This window comes from Vicugna pacos, chromosome 3 (assembly GCF_048564905.1).
Source record: "Vicugna pacos chromosome 3, VicPac4, whole genome shotgun sequence".
Lineage (NCBI taxonomy): Eukaryota > Metazoa > Chordata > Mammalia > Artiodactyla > Camelidae > Vicugna > Vicugna pacos.
In genome coordinates, this window is record NC_132989.1 from 50,310,404 (window position 1) to 50,331,898 (window position 21,495).

Genomic DNA, 21,495 nt, shown 5'->3' on the forward strand with positions numbered 1-21,495 from the left:
ACAAATGCAGGGTATTTGAAATTAAGAGATCAGCAACTTAAAGCAATCATGTAGATACAAAAAGAAGAAAATCACGAGAAGAGAACAAGAGAGAAAAAGAAAAAAAAAAAGATCTACAAAACCAAATCCAAAACAATTAACAAAACAGCAAGGAGAACATACATATCAATCATTACCTTAAATGTAAATGGATTAAATGCTCCAACCAAAGGACACAGACTGGCTGAATGGATACAAAAACAGAACCCTAATGTACGCTGCCTACAAGAGACTCACTTCAGATCTGGAGACACATACAGATGGAAAGAGAGAGGACGTAAAGAAGTATTCCATGCAAATGGAAATCAAAAGGAAGCTGGAGTAGCAATACTTCCATCAGATAAAATGTCTTTAAAATTAAGACTGCTAAAAGAGACCAAAAACGACACTACGTAATGAACAAGGGATCAATCCAAGGAAAAGATATAACAATTTTAAGTATATGTGCACTCAGCATAATTAAACATATAAGCTTTTGCACAGCAAAGGAAACCATAAACAAAACAAAAAGACAATCTATGGAATGGGAGACAATATTTGCAAAAGATGAGACTGTCAAGGCTTAATTTCCAGAACATATAAACAGATCATACAACTTAATCAGATAAAAAAAAAAAACCTAATCCAAAAGCAGGCAGAAGACCTAAACAGGCAATTCTCCAATGAAGACATATAAATGGGCAATAGGCACATGAAAAAAAATGCTCAATATCGCTAAATATCAGAGAAATGCAAATCAAAAGTACAATGAGGTTATCACCTCACACCAGTCAAAATGGCCATCATTCAAAAGTCCACAAATGATAAATGCTGGAGAGGGTGTGGAGAAAAGGGAACCCTCCTACCCTCTTGGTGGGAATGTAGTTTGGTGTAGCCATTATTGAAAACAGTATGCAGATTCCTCAAAAGATTAAAAATAGACTTATCATATGATCCAGCAATCCCACTCCTAGGCATATATCTGGGGGAAACCCTAAATCAAAAAGATACATGCACCCCAATGTTCATAGCAGCACTGTTTACAATAGCCAAGACATGGAAGCATTCACAGATGAATGGATAAAGAAAATGTGGCATGTGTGTATGTGTGTGTGTATATTATCATTATATACATATATGTATATATATTATTTTAAGTGAAGTCAGACAAAGACAGATATCATGATATCACTTATATGTGGAATCTAAAAATAATGAAAGAAATGAACTTATTTACAAACCGTAAATAGACCCACAGACATAGAAAACAAACTATGGTTACCAAAGGGCAAAGGGGTGGAGGGGAGGGGTAAATTAGGAGTTTGGGGTTAAGATATATACTATATCTTAGTATTAAAATATATACTATATACTATTAAGCTATACATAAAGCAGATAAACAACAAGGACCTACCATATAGCACAGGGAACCATATTCAACAGCCTGTTTAAAAAAACTACCTATGTATCCGAATAAAGGTAGAGAGTAATTCTCCAGACCAACTAAAACTGAAAAGCATTCATGAGGTCTTAGAGGTCTGCTAATAGTAAGGAATAAACCATTTTCTTAAGTGATGCTATGGATAACCAGAGAAAAAGCAATGGTTTCAAATTACAACTCCAAATTATTTGACTCAAAGGCAATCAATCCAAATTCCATGCACTGATTTTCATTAACACTGATTCTAATATACATGAGAAAAAGTAGTATGATCCATAATGAGTGGTGATAGTGATTTATTTATTTAGTGATGGTTAAAGATTCTCTCAAGTTATGCAGAGGAAACTAACTACTATATAACAGAGGTTATAAATTGAAAGGAGGAAAAATCCTTGTCTTAGTTTTGCCCAGAAGCAAATCCTGAGACAAGGATTCACATGAGTTGGTTATCTGAGAAGGAACAATGGTAGGGGAAGAAGGAAGTGAGAAAGGGAAAGGAAGGCAGGCAATAAAGGGTTGGTCATTAATCAAGTGTCCACTGTAGATAAAAAGAACCTAATCCCACTGGGGGAATCTGGCAGCCAGTCTAGAACAGAGTAGTCAGTGCAGTGAAAGAGTGAGAAAGGCTGAAGTACTTAAATGCTTGCTCATCTCAGTCATTATCTGAGGGCTGCTCCCAGGCAGTATTACTTATCTGGCACTGCTGATCTGCTGAGCAGCAGGACAAAGTGGGCTCTGATGACAAGAAAAAGCCCTCAGGCAAAGAAATACAGTTGTTAGCAAGGGCCAGCATACACTGAAGTGTCAAGAGCAAGGTGATGCTGGTGGTAAACTGATAATCATATGCACAGGAATGATCTAGAAGAACCAAGAAAAGATGGATTTGAGCTAGGCTTTGAGAAATGGATTGGATTTGGTTAAGGAAAAATATTTAAGCTAAGAAAAGTGCTATGAGCAAAAGTACTGAGGTAATAAAGAAGGCCAGTTATAAGCCAGTTTGGCAGGATCAGAGAGACAGTTTGTATAGAATATTGTTGGGAAATTATGGCTAAAAATATACGCTGGGTCCATAAAAAGGAAGGTATCAAATGCTAGGCTAAAAAATTTTAATTTTCTCTACTAGCTACTGAGTAACCTTTACATTTCTAAATGGGAAATTACTAAAATGAAAACATTATGGCATTAATATCTAATTTGGTACCATTATTGTCCTAGGAACATAAACTCCTATTAGATACGATCTGGATCTGTTCAACTTCCCTTAAAGAGGATTACATGCAGAGAAATATTCAGTACCCTGTTAGCAAATGAGCACTCCACCAAGTACAAAGGCTGTGATATCTAAATACCATTTCTTACTAAAAGGAGCCAATGCTCCTTGGAAAAAGGGCTGACTACAGATCTGTGCAAAATATTTACGAGATGAGTCTAAAACATTTTGCTATGCCCAAAAGGAAGTAAACTATCAAACACTACAGTAGCCTGGTCAAAAGAACTCCAGGATCCTACCTGAGGGAGCTCCCACTGGCCAAAGAAGAAACAACTTGAGCATTAAAATAATAAATATTATAGAAATATATTAAACATTTTAACACCCATGAGTTGGAAAATATACTTAAAAACTGGAAGGACACAAGGGAACTAACTCATTCTGAAATGTAGAAAATAAAGGAGAAAATCATACTTTTATCCTACTCTTCCCATTAAAAACTGTACAAATACTAATGAGGTAAAGTTCTTTATTATAAAAGAATTTCTGTTAGTAAACCTAGAGTGAATGATCAAACTAGAATTCTGCAACTCCTAGTAAAATAACAGACATAGAGAGTAATCATCTCTATGCTAGAACTATTAGCTGAGGAGGTAGCAGGAAAATTTATGTTGTTTATCATAAACTTTATCAGGTTGACAACATCTAAACCCAATAACCAAATATAACAGGACAGAAAGATAACCAGTGTATGCCTCTCGGTGTAATGCAACAAGAAGTAAATAATAGCACCTATGAAGTATTTTCGGGGGATCCCCTCAATATGAATAATTCTATAGATTTAACTACCAGTTTACACACACACACACACACAAACCAGGGAAAAGGACATCACAGGTGTCCATGCAATTTGCAAAATTCAGAATGTGCAGAATTCTACAGAGCAGGTGATCATTCTTTAACCAATAAACTGTAATAAAAAGTTAAAGAGCAACCTATAGATTGAAAATTTTCAAATGTAATGTGGAGACTGTTTAGGTCTTAATTTGAGAATACTGACTGTAAAACACAGAATGAAATTTTCTGCAATTAGATATTCACTGTCTCTTTTATGACATTACAATATTGTTAAAAGTTTAGGTGTACAAATCATACTGCAGTTCAGTTCTTTTTAAAAGCCATTTATATTTTAGAGATATACCCATAATTCCAAAATGCTTATTCTTAGATACCTGTCAACAAAATAATATGGTGCCTGGAGTTTACTTTAAAAGAATCCAAAGGACTAAGAGAAAGATTATATATTAATCATTGGTTACACTATTTATTAATAAAGGTGCATTCCTTAACTAATGTACTTATTTTAAGATATGTTTGAATACAAAGATTGGGTATTCCAGGTGAGTTAACTAAATTTAGTATTTCTGATCTTCTGTCTCGTTATTGAAATTATTAAAGACTGAAGACAACTACTCACAGAAAGATACACAGAACAAAGTTAGAAAAAGTAGTTACAAAAGTGCAATCTCAGTGAGTTTGTAATAATTTCACTGAGAAAATAAGGAACTTCCAATGCCTAAAATCCGGGCAGGAAGCAATGGATGGTCAACCTTGAGATTCCTTAACTGTTACTTAATGCCAAGGAGGCAACTGAGTAAAGAAAAAAATTCCTGCTCTGGGAGTTAGAAAATTACCAAGGCTCAGCTTTGTAATTTCAGACTCACATAACTTCTGTAGGTTTTGGAGCGTGAAAGTGCGGGAAATTAAATCAACAACAACAACAATAATTGCATTGTATGTACAAGATGTAGACTTCGCACTGTACAGAGGGCTTTTCATACATTCCCCTATTTACACGTCACAACAATCCAAGGTGGTGTTGTGGCGGATTGACTCATACGTTTCAAAGGACTACTGAACGAGGCCGGCATCAGTACATGGTACCATTTCCCATATGAGGAGACTGAGGTTCAGAAGCCAACAACTTGTTTAAGGTCATATACTGGAATGACTTAGTCCAGCCAACATTCCAGGTTTATTTAATATGAAACGATGCTTTGAACACTCCAATGCATTGGACTATATCCTTAAGATGCTCGTGGAGACTGGGTGTGAAATTCTGGAAAACTTAAAGACCGTTTCCACAGACCTAGAGTTTTTCTTCGCTCTACACATCTCGGTCCCACACGGAAAAAAAAAAAAAGACAAAAATAATAGAACAACTCTTCACTCACCGCCAGGAAGCCGATACTCGCAGCTAGGACCTTCTGCCCTGGCTCCCCAACGCCTCCACCCGCAAGCCCTCAGCCTTCTCGAATCTCACATTGTGACGTTTAAACTACATCTCCCATAAAGCCGTGCGAGGACACCGAGCCCTCGCCGGAAGACCGAAAGGCTCCATCCGGCACCCAGAAGAGTGACTGCGGGGTTTTCCCGGTCCTTCGACCACGTCCTGGTTTCCTCTGCTCTGCTCGTCTTTGGGTTAGTAGCAGCAGCGGCGAGTCAGTCGGCCCCAGTGCGCTCTCCGGGGCTGGTAACGAGCTCTCCGCGCTCTCGGCTCTCCGCGCCGTCTCGGCTGGCCCTGCCGGGCGGTGCGGCGCAGCCTCGCTCCGGGGTGCAGGTGCAGGAGCGGGAGCCTTGGCCTTGCAGTCCGGGCTCCCGGGATGGGACAGGGGCCGCAGCCGGGCCTGCCCATGGTAGTGTTTCCAGCCCAGTCTTTGAGGTGGGGAAGAAGTGCTGCTTCGGATCTGGTTTCACGTTTAAGAAGAGAACTCTCACAGTAGTGGCAAGAAAATAAACTCTCAAGGCATTTGTTCGGAGAGGTTGGAGAGACCATGCATGGGTAGCGCTTGAATCGGCTATGTGGCCCTCTTGAATGCGGAAGGAAGTGGAGTTCGTTGAATAATGGTCGTTAAATAGTAATGACTTAAGTGACAGAGCTGTATTTGAGGTCTGCCCCGTCTCTTGAGCCATGTGACCTTTGGCCAGTCGTAGGCCCCAGGTTACCCATCGGTAAAAGTGGATATTGGTTGGGTTAAAATCTGAGACCTTTTAAACCTAAAATTCCTTAAAAAGACCTCTCAGGATAGTTCATGCCCTTCTTGCAAAGCAAGGGCAACACTGAGCTCACTGAATCACTTCATCCTGCCTTCACATCCTTATCCTTACCTTGAGGAGAACCTGACAATGAGAAATGAAAAAGTAAATCAAGCTGTAGAACTGGACTTTAGACTTTGTGTGCTCTTCTGGAATGAGTAATGGTTCTGTTTTGAGATGGCTTTTCTGCCGAGAAAGCTAAGGCAGAAAATGTACATTTTTCCACTTCTTTTCTCCTGAGAATACTGTATGCATAAGCATTGCATTGGGGGTGGTGAATGTTACTATACTTTTGGAGGCCAGTTTTGCAGTCAACCCAGAGTGAGTGACCTGTGGAGAAAGTGAAGAAGTGGCCATGACTTAAATATTACTTAAAGTAAACCTAGGTGAAGAACCTGTATGATGTGATTTTAATTTCATAAATGTAAGGAAAAGGCAACTTCGAAGGGAGACTGTAAATGGGTCAGTGTACAGCATTGCAAAATAAAATCCTGAAAAGTTGTAGCTTTTGTTATTCATAATGTGTTTAAAGCATGGTGAGGTAAGTTATAGAATAAATCAAAAGTAATAAAAACTTGTTATCTAATTGAGAAGTCATTCCTCCTAATTAAAGTTGAATACAGATTTTCAGCATTTTGTTTCCATTCCTGTGCATAGTTTTGACCTATTTACAGGCAGCAGAAAGATATAAACAGGAAAGGTGAACAGACACAAAAAAAGAAAGTTAACCTCTAACCCATTTTTTCCTTTAGATTTGATTATGCTACTCCTACTACAAATTGATCATCCAAATTGCAGTGTTAGAACCCTAGAGACAACTGCTGTCAGAAATTACGGATTCTAACCTGTCTTTCTTTTTAGCCTCAATATCTTATGCTCAGAATGGTAGAAGCCTAGTTAGAATCCCAAATCTTTTCTTAATATCATTTCATAGAAAAAAATCATACCTTCAAAAAAAGTACTTTGAGAAGTTTATAGACAACTGAAATATGAACCATTTCCACAAAAAAAAAAAACTCAGTTTGTGCCCTATCACATTCAATCCATGATTAGGCAACATTTATTAAAGGTATAGAACAATTATTTTCTACATTTTTTTTTCGTACTGAAACAACAGAATGCCAAAGCAGGCAAAGTTAATTGTTTAAAAAGCTTCTGTGATTCAAGGATCAACAGAACAGTGTCCAGTAACAGATCCAAAATACACAGTTATCTGATTTATGACAAGGATAATACTGCAATGCAGGGGGACAAAGATGGTGATTTTAAGAATAATGCTGAGTCAAATGGATTATCCACTGGATAAAAATGTATCTTGACCCCTACCTCACACCATGAGCAAAAATCAATCCCTGTTGGATTGCAAAATTAATAGTGCAAGTTAAAGCAATAAATTGTTTTCTTATAAAACTTAGCTTTTGAATAATTAGCTATAGGATCATAATTTCCCTGAGAGGACAGACCTGTTTCTCGTACCACAGAATCTGAGAGAATTCTACTTGTCATCTGCTAAAAACACCTGCCTTTATTTCTGTCTGCTTTAACTCCCCTCATGCCCTAATCCATGTTGAAGTCCCTCTGGTCTATTTTTCCTCTTTGTAGTATCTATCACTTGACATCCCCTCCTAATGATGTCACCCTGTTCAGCTATATTGCCAAAGTTCTGTATATGTTATTTTATACATCCCCTCATGTTGAATTTTAATTTAAAATTCTCAACTGATAACAGTTTTGAAATGTATGCTATGATAACAGTTAACTACTAATTTTTTAGAGTATATTGTTTTAGAAACCATAACTAGTATTATATCAGCACTCTGATAATGTTTAATCATTGATACAAAAAAGCAATTGCAAATAGTTTTTCTTATTTTCCTTTTTTAAGATAAAATGTCTTCTGTACAAAGAAGTCCAAAGCAAGAAATAATTTCCCAATTTCACTATTCAGCTGCAGAAGGAGATATTGCCAGGTTAACAGTGATACTCAGTCATTCTCCATCTCTTCTCAATGAAACGTCTGAAAATGGCTGGACTGCTTTAATGTATGCTGCAAGAAATGGGCACCCAGATGTTGTCCAATTTCTACTTGAGAAAGGGTAAATGTTTCATGCTATACCACGTGAAGGGATGTCTGGTTTAATTTGGGGGTTACATTTTTTTCTTTTAAATTTTTCTTACAGCCATATTTACATCATTGGGCTTGTAAATTACTCATTGAACGGTCTTGTTATTGCATAATATCTAATTAAAACTTAATTGTTATTGAGGAATTAACTCTTCATACTTAATACAAAGAAACTTATGAGTCAGTCTGATTTTTTCTTTCAAATGCAAAACACAAGTCTACCCACTATGACTACTAAAAACTCGTAAAAATGTAGTCTCTCCTTACAGCATGTGAACCTTACTCTTTTTTATTTTATAAGTAATCTTCCAGGAATTTTAAATATCTACTGTGTCTAACTTTTAATCATTTATGATTATTTCTTTTCACTTTCCATTAGTCTGTTATGTGCTAAAAGGAAAAAAAACCATGTAATTATTAAACAGAGAGGCTATCGTGTACATCTGGGAATATTTTATTGTAATAAGTACTGAAGAAACTTCTATTTCCTATTTTATTTTTTGCTTCTATCTGTAGGTGCGACAGATCCATTGTCAATAAATCAAGGCAGACTGCACTGGATATTGCTAAGTTTTGGGGTTATAAGCATATAGCTAACTTACTAGCTAATGCTAAAGGTGGGAAGAAGCCTTGGTTCCTAACCACTGAAGTGGAAGAATGTGAAAATTATTTTAGCAGGACACTACTGGACCGGAAAAGTGAAAAAAGAAATAATTCTGACTGGCTATTAGCAAAAGAAAGCCATCCAGCCACAGTTTATATCCTTTTCTCAGATTTAAATCCCTTGGTTACTCTAGGTGGCAATAAAGAAAGTTTCCAGCAGCCGGAAGTCAGGCTCTGTCAGCTGAACTACACAGATGTAAAGGATTATTTGGCTCAGCCTGAGAAGATCACCTTGATTTTCCTTGGAGTAGAACTTGAAATGAAAAAAGAGTTATTTAATTATGCTGGGGAAGTCTCAAGAGAAGAAGAAGACGGATTGGTTGCCTGGTTTGCTTTAGGTATAGACCCTGTTGCCGCTGAAGACTTTAAGCAAAGACATGAAAACTGTTACTTTCTTCATCCTCCAATGCCAGCTCTTCTGCAATTGAAAGAAAAAGAAGCTGGTAAGAAGTGAACAGTGTTTACTTGTATTGGTAATAATCTGGTTTTTGGAACTGGATTAGAATTATATGAATCTACAGTTTCTAAGAGGCACATTTTCCCAGTAAGCAATGAAATTAGGCTGTCTTCATTAGAAACGTCCTAAAGTTCTCACCCCAGGCGACTGCTCTCCTAGGAGGGTATGGCAGTTTTCATCAGCCAAGATTAGTTTCCCCAGAATTAACCCTAATGCATACTGGTTTCATTTAATTTTTCAATGAACGAGTATTGAGCGCCTGGTATACACTGAGCATGATGGCCAAGACCTTGACTCTTCTGCTTTGTTTTCTGTTGCTGGTTATGCTAGTTCATGTCAGGTCTTATATACCATGGTAAGGAATGAGGAGTTTTATTCTAAATTCCATTTAAATGTTGTGACCTGGCCTATGTTTAAAAAACAAAATGACAAAAAAAAAAAAAACCTTTACTCTGCCTGCTTTGTAGATGATAATTTATAGGCAATTAAGTATAGAAGTTAGTTTTGTTAAGAGGGGACTGGAGATTACAGTAGGCAAGGTAAGAGACTGCAGTGGCTTGGATTAGTGGAGTAGAGAAAAAGGGAGAGTTTGAGATGTTCTGGAGACCGAACTGATAGGGCTTGATCAGTAGGTTGAGATTGTTATTAATGAGAGGGAGATGATAGTTCCCTGGACCACAGCCTGAGTTGTTAGGGGGGTAATAGTGGAGGAAAAGGGGTACATTCAAGATAGATTCTGGAGGGAAAATCAGCAGTACTGGCTAATGGATTGGGTGTGGAGAGCATAATAATGAAGGAAAAGATCAAGAATGACTGCAAGGTTTGAGGCTTTAGTAATTTAGTAGATAGTGATACTATTCCTTGTTAGTGCGATGGGTAGAGCAAGGGATGCAGGACAGACCTGAAGTAAATAAATGAAGATTTTAGTTTTGGGAATGTTAAGTTTCAGGGAAGGAAAATAGAATCTGGAACAAAGACGAGAGGAACTGGAAAGTTACCCTATGGGAATATCAACACAAATGAGGTTTTTAAATCTCAGGAAACTACTGAGATTATTTAGAGAGTTGAGAGCAAGCATGAAAGAGAACCTCAGAATCATTTACCTGAATCCCCCAAAATACAGAGGTCAGATGGAATGAGAGGATCCATCAAGGATGATGTTGATGAAGTGGCAGTAAGGTAAGAAAAAACAGGAGAATGTGCTCATGGAAACTAAAAGAGCCAAGTATTTCTTCGAGGTAGACATCAAATATATTGAATGCTAATGAGAATCTGAGTAAGATGAAGGCAAAGGGTTTATTTTTAAAGGATCTTTGGTTTCATAACATAAAGCTGTTGATGAATTTGACAAGAGGAATGTCAGTGGAGTAGAAGGAATGGAAGGCATACTATGGTAGTTGAAGAGTTAAGTGGAGGTGAGGAAGGGACCACTTGTGAGCGTCCACCTTCCCTTAGGTGATGCTGTAAGCTCTTCAGAGACTGCTTAGACACCCTTCCGCAAATCAGAAGTGCTATGTTTTATTCTCCAAATCTGCAGAAAAACCACTGCACTTTTTAAAAGAAAATGTATCTTTTCTTTGAAACTGTATATATAATTTTAAGATCAAAAGGATATTTTAAAAAAAACTAGTAAGGTAAGTAAGGCACTTTTACTCAACTGCTGTGTAACCTTACACTGATACTTAACCTGTGTCTGCCTCAGTTTCCTCTTCCCAGAAATGAGGATAGTAATAGTATCTACATTATAGTGTTGCTCTAAACATTAAATAAGATTACGTATGTAAAGATCTTTGCGTGGTGCTTGACACACAGTAAATACTCAGTAAATGTTAGCTTTTCTTAATGTAATGATACTGAAATAATGGCAATAACTTAAGGTAAATTATATATTACAAACTAATATAGCAGGCAAATACTTAATGTTGCCTATGGTTCATTGAATTTCAGTGTTACCTTTTTTTTGTATTCTTTTTTTAACATTTGGTTTTATTTATGGTTTATTACTTTCATTTTTCCAAGCTTAGAACATTGTTATTGCTGTTTATGATTATTTTATCTATTTCAAAATCCTTAGACCAAGTAATGTATTTTAGGGGAGAACATGTTTGTTAGGCATTTGAAATGCAGCATTTCTACTCTTACTGCCCCAAATATGATATTTTTGGTCAGGTCATACTAAATCTTTTTTGAAGTATCAGGGTAAAGGCTATAGATAAAGTATATTAGGCATTTTTTTCATAAACAAAGTTAATCAGTAAAGTTGTAAACACAATATTTTTTAAAATATTTTGTACAGTTTCTAGTTGTAAAAGGGTGTGTTCTACAGTGACACACTGGTATTGTCTTAGTCACCAAGGAAAGCAGAGATGAGTTCCTACAGTTTTCTAGTATTGTTTCCTTTATAGTCTGAGTCTAAGTTAGGAACTGTCTTTGTAGTGAATTTTTATAGAAGTCACTATTGTAAAGTCACTACTTGTAAAGTCACTATACACTAGAATCATGTGGATCCAAAATTTTTAAATCACCTATAATAAAAGCCTAAGCTAATACAGTGTATACTACTATACAGTGCATACTAATGTTAACACATCTATCTTACATGAGAGTTATATTTTATTAGTCCGAATTAAAGGTAAGTCTAATTTTCATTTGTCATCTGTAGAATTAAATCGGATACTTTAAAAGAAAGATACACATCATAAAAATAGGAATACTAAAACCCTTGATTGCACAGCTGTTCAGAAAGTACAGTGTAATGGCTTTATTATGACTTAGGAACGTTTTACTTATATATTAATTTCTTTACAATTTGTCACAGGATTAAAACTTTTTTTGCTTCTCTTATATAGGTGTTGTAGCTCAAGCAAGATCTGTTCTTGCCTGGCACAGTCGATATAAGTTCTGCCCAACCTGTGGAAGTGCAACTAAAATTGAAGAAGGTGGCTATAAAAGAGTATGCTTAAAAGAAGGCTGTCCTAGCCTTCATGGTGTGCACAATACATCATACCCAAGAGTTGGTAAGTCTTTTACAGTGAAATCTCAGCCATCTGGAACTCTTAGGAAGTAAGACATTCTGGAAAGATAAGATTTTGAGTTGCTGAGGGGTTTACTTTTTATTAGAAGCATGTTTACTTTAACCATTAAGACTATAAGTATTAAAATATTACATACTTTGATGACTTTTAGGTAAAGGACATTCTACATAACTAGCCATTTCTAAACTCTGGGCTAATCAGTATGATTTTGATGTGTTGAGATATATGATTTCCAAAGCCTACCATCTGGGTCCACTTAATGGAGAAAAAGAAGGGAAAAAAGAAAAAAAAAAAAGCCCCAACAACCCAGTGCCTGTTTGTGGCATCACCAAAGCCAGGACAGCCTAGAGCTGGCTCCTCATTACTGCTGGTGTCTGCCTGTACCTTCTCTCCCCCTAATTGCTGCTTTGAGTTGGCTGTGGGTTTGGAAGTCTGATAACCCAGCCCTTTAAAACTGTGAAAAAAAGATACTCAGCGACACCTGAGGAAGTCTCCTGGGGGTAAAGTGCATGGCTTAGTGACCTATGTGTTTGCTCTCAGGATCCTTTCACATTTGATTACTGGTTCTCAGTCATGATCCAGTGAGGCGGATTCACTGAATTAGCAACTTCTGGAGAGATGAACTATTATTTAAATTAGTTTTCATTTTTTAATGGCTTAAACTTAATCATAGGGCCACATTAGCTTTTAAAAACATTTTGTTAAGGATTGGAATGGAAGGAGGAGGGTAATTCACTACATTTACTCTGGTAAAATTTGAATTTTCTCCTTGCCATGTATTACCTACTCAAACTCTTTTCTAATTAAAAAATAAGAATAAGTCTAGCATACCAGAAACACACCATAAATGTTGCTATTGAGATGAGAAGGAAGACAAAAATGGTCTTTCTGTAGCTTACTGACAGTGTTCTATGCAATTTCCCTCAAAGACTCTGTCTTCAGGCAAAAAGAAACAGTCTCTTGTGACTAGACAAAACTGTTTCTTATAGGAGATGTTTTTATTATCCTACTGGACAGTTGCTTTACACAGTGAGTCTAAATTATTTTTTCCTGTCATTTATACACCTGATTTGTTTTATTTTGCTTTGTTTTTAACAGATCCAGTAGTAATCATGCAAGTTATTCATCCAGATGGGACCAAATGTCTTTTAGGCAGGCAGAAAAGATTTCCCCCAGGCATGTTTACTTGCCTTGCTGGATTTATTGAACCTGGTAAATCTTTTCTTAATTTTTTTACAGTAATTTTCATTTAATTTATAATTTCCAAATAAAAATTTTAGACAACATTTGAAAAATAATCTCTGATAAATTATCATGTTATAAAACTAGGGTATCTAAAAGTATTTTCTGTATATTTTAAATGATTTTTTTTTTGTTTTTACTAGTGGAATAACTTTGTCTGGTTTAAAAATTCAGTATTTGCTCTTTCACACATCTCTCATATACTGCTCTTACCCGAGGTATCTGTGTGCTTTACACCTCACTTCCTTCTGTACTAGACTCAACTGTCACCTTTTCAAAGAGGCCTTCCATGGTAGCTGAAAGTATGTTAGTTAGCCTTGTGCCTTGCATTCACAGTCTCTGTTCTTCAGCTTGATTTTACCCTGCTCATCACCACTTAACCTGTTATATTTATCTATTTATTTACTTACTATTTCCTAGTACCAGAGAGTAAGTTCCATAAAGGCAAGGACTTTGTTTTATTTATTGCTGTATCCCAAACCCTTAGAGCATATGTCTCACATGTAGTAGGAGTTCAGTAAGTATTTGTGGAATAAATGAACAAATATGTCTAATTAACACATTTAATCTCAACTTCCAATATTAATCCATATTAATAGGTAGTAATAGTACTAAACATCTGTAGTGCCACACTCTGTTCTGAATGCTTTCTGTATATTAAATTATATGGTCCCCATACAACCTTATAAAGTAGATATAACCTTATAAAGTACTATTTCAGCAGCTTTACAGATGGGGCACTAAAGTACAGGAGCTGGATAACTTGCCCAAGATCAAAGAGCCAGTAGGTGATAGGGCAGGGACTCAAACCTGGGCAGTTTGGCTCTGAGTCCAGACTCTTAATTAGCATGCTGCCTCTAGTAGCTCTAGGTCATTTTTTTCAACTGCTGTGTAGCATTCCGTTTATGAATATTCTGCAATTCATTTATCCATTCTGCTACTGGACATTTAGTTTATTTCAGAGCTCTTGCTATTACAAACAACACTGCAGTGAACATTCTTAAAGAATTTCTTGTACACATTTGCAAGGAGTAGCAAAAGCCTCCATAGGATATATATCTGAGAGATGAATTGCTAGCTCATAGAATATGAGCATCTTAACCTTTTCCACATGTTGCCAAGTTAGTCTCTGAAATGTTCCTGCCAATTTACACTCCCTGTGGAAGTACATGAAATATACTGTATCTGAAATGTTCTGTATCTTCACCAAGTTAGGAATTTCAGAATTTTTATTTGCCATTTTGAGGAGAATGAAATGGTATATCATTGTATTTTTAATTTAGATTTCTCTCCTGATGGAGCATCTTTTTCAAATGTCTATTAGGCATTCAATTTCTTTTTCTCTGAGTTTTACATGTTTATATTCTTTGCCTATTTTTGTTTTATTTTTATCCTTTTTCCTTACTGATTTTAGGGTTTTTAAAATATGTATTATATGCTAGTCTTTAGTTATAGTCTTGTAAATATCTTACGCTACTCCATGAGTTATTTTTCACTATATTTTATGAACATAAGTTAATTTTAATATAGGAAATTTACCAATCTATTTGAAATAAAAAACTATTTAATAGCAAAATATTTCTAAACCTCCAGAAACACTTAACTTAGAAACTATTCCCTCTATTCTAATTCTCAGTTTCAACAAATCAGAAATACAAAGTACATTTAGAGGCATTACATTATCATAGCTGTGTCTACAACTATCAAGAAGAAAATAATAATTTAGAAAGAAAAAATATTGAGTTTCATCTTATGCTGTTTTTAAACTTAGTCATTTTTTTAACTCTTTAGAAAAAGACTTATCTGCAGTAACTTTGAAACATAAGAAAAAAAGTTTCAAGATTTTACTGAGGAAAAGCCTAGATACATTAAACAAGATAATATTTAATGTGTTTGCATAGTGTTTAGCCAATAGTTGGTGCTGGACAGTTGTAGATGTTAATAATTTTTTAAATGTAACAAATTTAGACCTTTAAAGAATGAAAAGTTTCTTGGGATTTTGATTCTGTATGTGGTCATATGCTTTACGAAATAATGTTTTCTTGAATTCCAGTCTAGTTTTAGGTTTCTGCTGTCTGATTCTTTGAACTGAGCTTCTGTCCAAAGTGATTTCCAAATGTTTGAACCATTCAGAGCACAAATGTCCAGGGCATGTTCCTCAGCTCCTTGTTCTTTTGCCCCATTTGATTAGGGGAAACAATAGAAGATGCTGTTCGGAGAGAAGTAGAAGAGGAAAGTGGAGTCAAAGTTGGCCATGTTCAGTATGTCTCTTGTCAGCCATGGCCAATGCCCTCCTCATTAATGATTGGTTGCTTAGCTGTGGCAGTGTCAACAGAAATTAAAGTTGACAAGAATGAAATAGAGGACGCCCGCTGGTTCACTAGAGAACAGGTAAAGTTCAACTTAATTTCCTTCTTCTATTGATTGTTCTCTGACTGTACTGGTTTGGGCGTGCAGCAAGGATACATGTTATCAACAAGTTGAATGAATAGCTATGGCCTTCTCATCATTCATGAGTTACAATGTAATTGATGTGTCCTATGCTAGCATCCTGTAAAATTCTTCTAGTAATGATGATTCTGTGCCATTTTCTCATTTCAAATGCCGTTCCTTGAAATTAATGATGCCTTTCAATGGCCTTAAAATGGGTAAACATTATTTCAGAGATGAGAAGCAGGAATATTATTATTACACATTTAACATTTTAGTTTATAGCACTGAAACAAGTTAACTCAAAAAATACCAGTAAAAGTGCTTTGAAAAGTTCTTACTCGTTTTAAATGTACTTGACAAGACTGACGAAATTGTGTAACAAAGAACTTTTTAAAACTCATACTTAAGTAATATAATGAAAGTAAATTACTTGTCTGTGTTTTGCATGACCCAAAGTCTTTGTGCAGAAAACAGATTGATACACTACAGTAGTGAAGACCTGAAATCCTTTGTGACTTTGTGTACATAAAATTAATTTTATTTTATGCTCAATCTCAAGAAGTAGAAATTAGGCTTTTCTCAGAATTTTATAGAAGGGAATCTGTTCTAAAAGCTAACTTCACTTTGAAAATAAGTTTATAGCATATACTTTGCTTTTTCATGACATTATTTTCGTAAGGGAAAATGTCTTTCTGGAATATTTAAAAAATTGAGTCACTAACTCATTGAAGCAGCTAAAAATACTAAACTAAATTTTGCAGGTTGAATATGGATGTTGTTACTTTCTACTGTTGTTATTCACTGTAAAGGTCATTACATTTTAGTTGAGTTACATAAGCATAGAAATTTAAGTATGACAGTTTTGAAATCCTAATACATTTTATTATGGTGTATTTTAGGTTGTGGATGTTCTGACCAAAGGGAAGCAGCAGGCATTCTTTGTGCCACCAAGCCGAGCTATTGCACATCAATTAATCAAACACTGGATTGGAATGAACCCCAATCTCTAAATCAAATAACTGGACTTTGACTATGTCTAATTGATTTCTAATCCCATTTATTCCTCAAGTGAGATTAGAAATGTTCAGTGCTTTTTAGAATGTCACAGTTCACAATATCATACTGGGTTTTTGAAGTATTTTCAAAGGGTACCTTCCATGTTAACCACAAAATTCACATTTTTATAAATTACAACACTGCCTCAGCTTTTGTTAAATCTTAGTAATCTTTGAAATTTGTTTCACAATTTTATCTCACAAAAACATATTTCTATTAAGAGAAATCATGTTGTAAAGAAGTATATTCTAAAAATGTAAATAAACCTAAATTCCAGTGCCTCTTGTAAGCATTAAACCATTCACTAAAGGTCTTTTCTGAGAAATGAGACAGAATTATTTTATGAATTTTGAGCTTGATTTTTAATGCTTTCATTGTCATAAAGGTCCTTTTGGTGGTCAGTAGCTGATTTTTGCTCTTCGTCCCATTTTAATCCACTTTTTCTCCTGGTTCCATTGTTCTAGCAGTGGCACTCTTACAGTTTTGCTACTAGTCTTGTTTTGATCAGTGTTAAATAATTTTTTATTTTAACAACTCTACTAGTGATCAGTATACCATGCCCTTGGGGAAGGAGAACTTAAGTGAAAATGTATCATTATGTCTGGGACCCCCTTCTTAAATGTAAAATTAATTAACGTATCTATTTGTTAGCTATACTTAAAGTTGTTCTTCGGGCAAATCAAGATCCTCTACTTTTTCACTCAACTTAAACATATTTGAAAGGAATTCTCCTCAAAGGTCAGATATTATATAAAATCCCAGATAGATATACATATGTGATAAAAACATTGGTTTATGTTATTTTGTGATAAGGGATGTATCTTCATTAGCAAAAATTATATAACCATTATTAATAATATTTCTTAAATACGTCCTGGCTTTTTACCTTACTTCAACACAATCTAAAAAGCATTTATACAATAAGTATGTCTTAGAACTGAAACAGTAACACTCTAGAGAAAGTAAATTATAGTAGTTCACAATTTCACAACAGAGAACTGTCATATTTTATAAGGCTGTTTTGAAATTGTTTTAAAAGGTACTGTATAAATGTATATAATTTGGCTCTTTACTACTGTATGTTAGAACTGGAAGAGACCTTAAAGACAATATATGTAGTCCATTGCCCTTTTTTTTTTTTAATAGATAAAAGGAAATCCTGAAAGATGAATTTAATTAACTTACCCATTAAAGGTGAATCAATTAATTAATTAATTGGAGAAAGTTACACAATTACAACTACTTACAATTGTTAATACAATTAATCATAATTAAGTAACTTAATTACAACAATCTAATACTATATAATCTAGTGCAGGATTCTCCCTCTAACAGAAAGTAGAAACTATTACTAAAAGTATTTAGTGAATAAAGTAAAATAGAGGATGATAAGAAGAATAAATTTAATTTACCAAATACTGTTAATTAAACTTTAAGATACTAAAATTCATTTAAATTACTTTCTTAGACAAAACTTTACCAATGAACAATGATTTTCTTAGTAATCGATGAAGGCTTATTGGTATCAGGACTTTAGACAAAATTAAGACTTACATAGGACATTTAGGTACATAATAAAATTTGAACTACCTAAGTATATAGAAAAGAATGTGCCTTGATTATTACGAAGTATAATGACTCTATGTTCAGTATTACCCCAAATGTACTTTTAATACTTACAGATTCTAAGATTACATCATAAAATTCCAAGTTTCCATAATGTTAGGATAGCCAGTATTTTAGGATAAAATATAAAGTGTCAACAAAATGTAGTTATAGATTTAGCTTTGGATATTTAATCCAGTACTCAGGGAAAATCAGTATCTAAGTAAATTATTGTTTTAATAATCATCCTTAAATTGCTAACCTCTGAGAGGTGGATAGCTACATGTATGTAGAAGGAATAACCAAGAAATGGTAGAGGTTCAAGTGCCATGATTGTATCTAATAAAACTGAAGGTAACATTAAAATATTTATCGTATATTTTCTGTTGTGTGTGTTATGTGTGGTTTTTTAATATGTTTTGATAAATGTCTTCCGAAAAATGGAAAAAGCCAAATTTCAGTCATCTTATCCTGTTTAGAATTAATAACACTGTAAACAAAAAATACAAAAGCCTTTTTAAAAGTTGTCACATTTGGAAGGCTTAAGTTTTTTTATTTAAATCTTTTTAATCTTTCTAATCTTGTAGCTTGGGGTCATACATATGTGTATACATACATAACACATGGACATATATATACTATATATACATATACACACACATATATAGGGCAGTAATTTTTCATCTTCAGATTTAAAGTTATGTATTAGTCTAATATCTGTTTTTTTATTTGTCTAATACTACCAATCCTTGCATTTTTAATTTTTCACTACTTTACTATTTACTATATTCATCTAGCTGGAAAAATGATTTGAGTAACTCTTTCAAAGATAAGGTTAGGGACATAGATGCAGACAGAAAAGAATGGAACAACAGAATGAGACTATGAGATGGAAGGAGAAAGTATAAGTTTGTTAATAGGTCAAATAATAGGTCAAATATGTCAAATTAAGTCTCATATAACAACAGTAGACAGCTGCTCTTAGAACTGTGTTGCTATAGTGTATAACAAAATACTAGATGAAACTGTTCTATAAAACAAATCAATTAATTATTTAGAATAAAATTTCCACAATGTAAATTTAATTAGGGATGAGAACAAGTTGTCTGGTTCCGAATGTGTGTGCACATGCTGCGACTAGTGGATGATGGGTGAAATTTATGTGCTATGCTTAAAAGAGACAGTTTTCTCTAGCAGAAAAAAAATATCTAGGAATCCAAAGTAAAGTAATCCAAAGTGTAAAACTAGGAGTGTCTGTCTACAAATGTAAAAGATCTAAAGATCTAAAGAAATTTAACACCTCTTAGCCAACTGGAGATACGCACTTCATAGGGTTGTTTAAGGATAAAATGAAATAATAATTGTCAATACTCTATATATCAAGTCCTGTATAAGCATTATTAGTATTATGAGAAAAGCTAACCAAAGAGTTGTTTTCTTAGGAGTTTGTAAATAGGGATCCATAAATAATTCTTAGAAATATATTGGAAATAACAGGCAAAAAATAACTTTTACAAAGTTCTGAAATTTGAATTTTAATTAAATTTATCATTTACTAGTACAAATGTTAGATGTACTAAATAAGGAGAATTATGTGCCCTTCTCATGTATAAAACAAAACAAAGCATTTATGTGATTAAATATATCATAAGAGAGTGAAAACTATGCTTATTATTCATGAAGATTTATGAAAAGGCTGGGAAATAAAGAGGTCAGTATGACAAACCTAGTAATTTGTATAAAATAAGAGTATTTTTCAAAAAATAGTCATTATTAGATACCTCTACAGCCATGAAAAGTTTGAGGTTCACACAGATACAGCCGTATTTTCTCCTGTCATCCTTCACAGTGCCTCCCAGAACACACAGAGTTCCTACTGGCTTCCCCCTCATGGCTAGATTCCCCCGAAGACCTCACTATGACAACGCAGAGCGGGTAACAGTCAAGGCCAGCATGGTTCCTGAGATTTGAATTTGCACACTTTGCTGGGGCATCTTTTCTTTGGAGTTCCAAACCCTCCAAACTATCTGGCACTAGAGCACTCAGACTTGTTTCATAAACACAAGTAAACTCAGCAAAAAACGCAAAGTAACTCTTAGCAGCAAAGCTTGAATAAATGGCATTTTAAATCGTTTTTACCCCCACTGATGGAGATGACTTGCACTCACTGCTATCTGAAAGCAGTAATAAATATTTATAAGGTACTCCTCTGAGATGTTCAAAACATCACACTGCTCCAAATACGAGTGCCATTTCAGGCTAGAGTAAAATGAGCAGGATAAAAAGTAAACAAAAATAAACTTCAGACTAGATCACTTGTCCACTAAGTCTGTTCTTATTTTAGTTATACGATTTTAGATTTATATTTAGATTATACGAGTACCACTTTCAATTTCTCCTGCTGGGTGGAACTTCCACATTACTAAAAATGAAACTACCTCACAAGTTAAGTGGTTAAAAGAAAGCTCCTAATCCATTAGGGGTGAGACAAGGGGCTGGTCTGGTACAGTTCGCATGAGCCTAGGAATGGAAAGCCAGGCATGTTTTCATTCTTTATGCTGTAGTTTGTCTCTTATCAGACTTGTAGTTAGAAAGAAAAATGTATCCATTGCGAACAAGGCTTCAAAAAAGAAAAAAAAAAAAGATCTGTTTTAAAATTCCACAGCCACCCACCCCCACTCTTCTGTAGAGCATCGTTATAATGGGAGTTGTGAAAAGGAGAAATACCTGTTGTCCAATGGATAGCACTGTCTGCTTAGCAATAAAAGAAATGTAGTATTCTTGAAGGAATAAAGATTAGTTAAAAGTGCTGCTTCCACCAGCGAGTAGCATTGTATGTGGATATCCTTCAGTGAAGATAGAATTTCCCTCTTAGCCCCATCAACATGACTAAATGTTCATTTAATAGTTGAAAAAATTTTCCCAAATAAAAGAATTCAGGCTGATTACCCATTTTCCCCATGCCATCTTATTACTCAAGTACTTTCCTTTGGGCAAATTATTTGAAAATTTATGGGATATAATAATAAAATGCACACCTTTTTTCAGAAGCTGTTTTGAATTCTACTTGAGTGTCCTGGGAAAGAGAAGGATACAGTGTAGGGGAAAAAATCA

At 34.8% G+C, this 21,495-nt stretch overlaps 1 protein-coding gene and 1 long non-coding RNA gene across 5 annotated transcripts in view; one reads left to right on the forward strand and one right to left on the reverse strand.

Moving 5' to 3' along the window:
* Positions 1–4,967, reverse strand: part of LOC140695602 (uncharacterized) — a 280,415-nt gene extending 275,448 nt beyond the window's left edge. For all 3 annotated transcript variants that reach the window (XR_012071271.1, XR_012071268.1, XR_012071266.1), the window contains exon 1: positions 4,904–4,967. This is a non-coding gene — a long non-coding RNA (uncharacterized lncRNA). The remainder of the gene's footprint in view (positions 1–4,903) is intronic.
* Positions 4,968–5,050: 83 nt separating this feature from the next.
* Positions 5,051–18,760, forward strand: NUDT12 (nudix hydrolase 12). 2 transcript variants are annotated; one of them, XM_031673198.2, is made up of 7 exons: positions 5,051–5,391; positions 7,651–7,861; positions 8,407–8,996; positions 11,860–12,027; positions 13,144–13,257; positions 15,479–15,678; positions 16,620–18,760. In XM_031673198.2, exons 2-7 carry the CDS (start codon positions 7,656–7,658, stop codon positions 16,728–16,730), a joined length of 1,389 nt encoding a protein of 462 aa, XP_031529058.1. In that variant the 5' UTR covers positions 5,051–5,391; positions 7,651–7,655; the 3' UTR covers positions 16,731–18,760. The 2 variants fall into 2 exon arrangements, with proteins under 2 accessions (XP_031529058.1, XP_006208045.1); XM_006207983.4 differs by having other exon boundaries at positions 5,051–5,150.
* The last annotated feature ends 2,735 nt before the right edge of the window (positions 18,761–21,495 follow it).

Coding starts and splice junctions, on each gene's coding strand:
- NUDT12 (XM_031673198.2), top strand. CDS start 7,656: ATGTCTTCTGTACAAAGAAGTCCAAAGCAAGAAATAATTTCCCAATTT. Junction 13,258..15,478: donor TGCTGGATTTATTGAACCTG/GTAAATCTTTTC, acceptor CCATTTGATTAG/GGGAAACAATAGAAGATGCT. Junction 15,679..16,619: donor GCTGGTTCACTAGAGAACAG/GTAAAGTTCAAC, acceptor GGTGTATTTTAG/GTTGTGGATGTTCTGACCAA.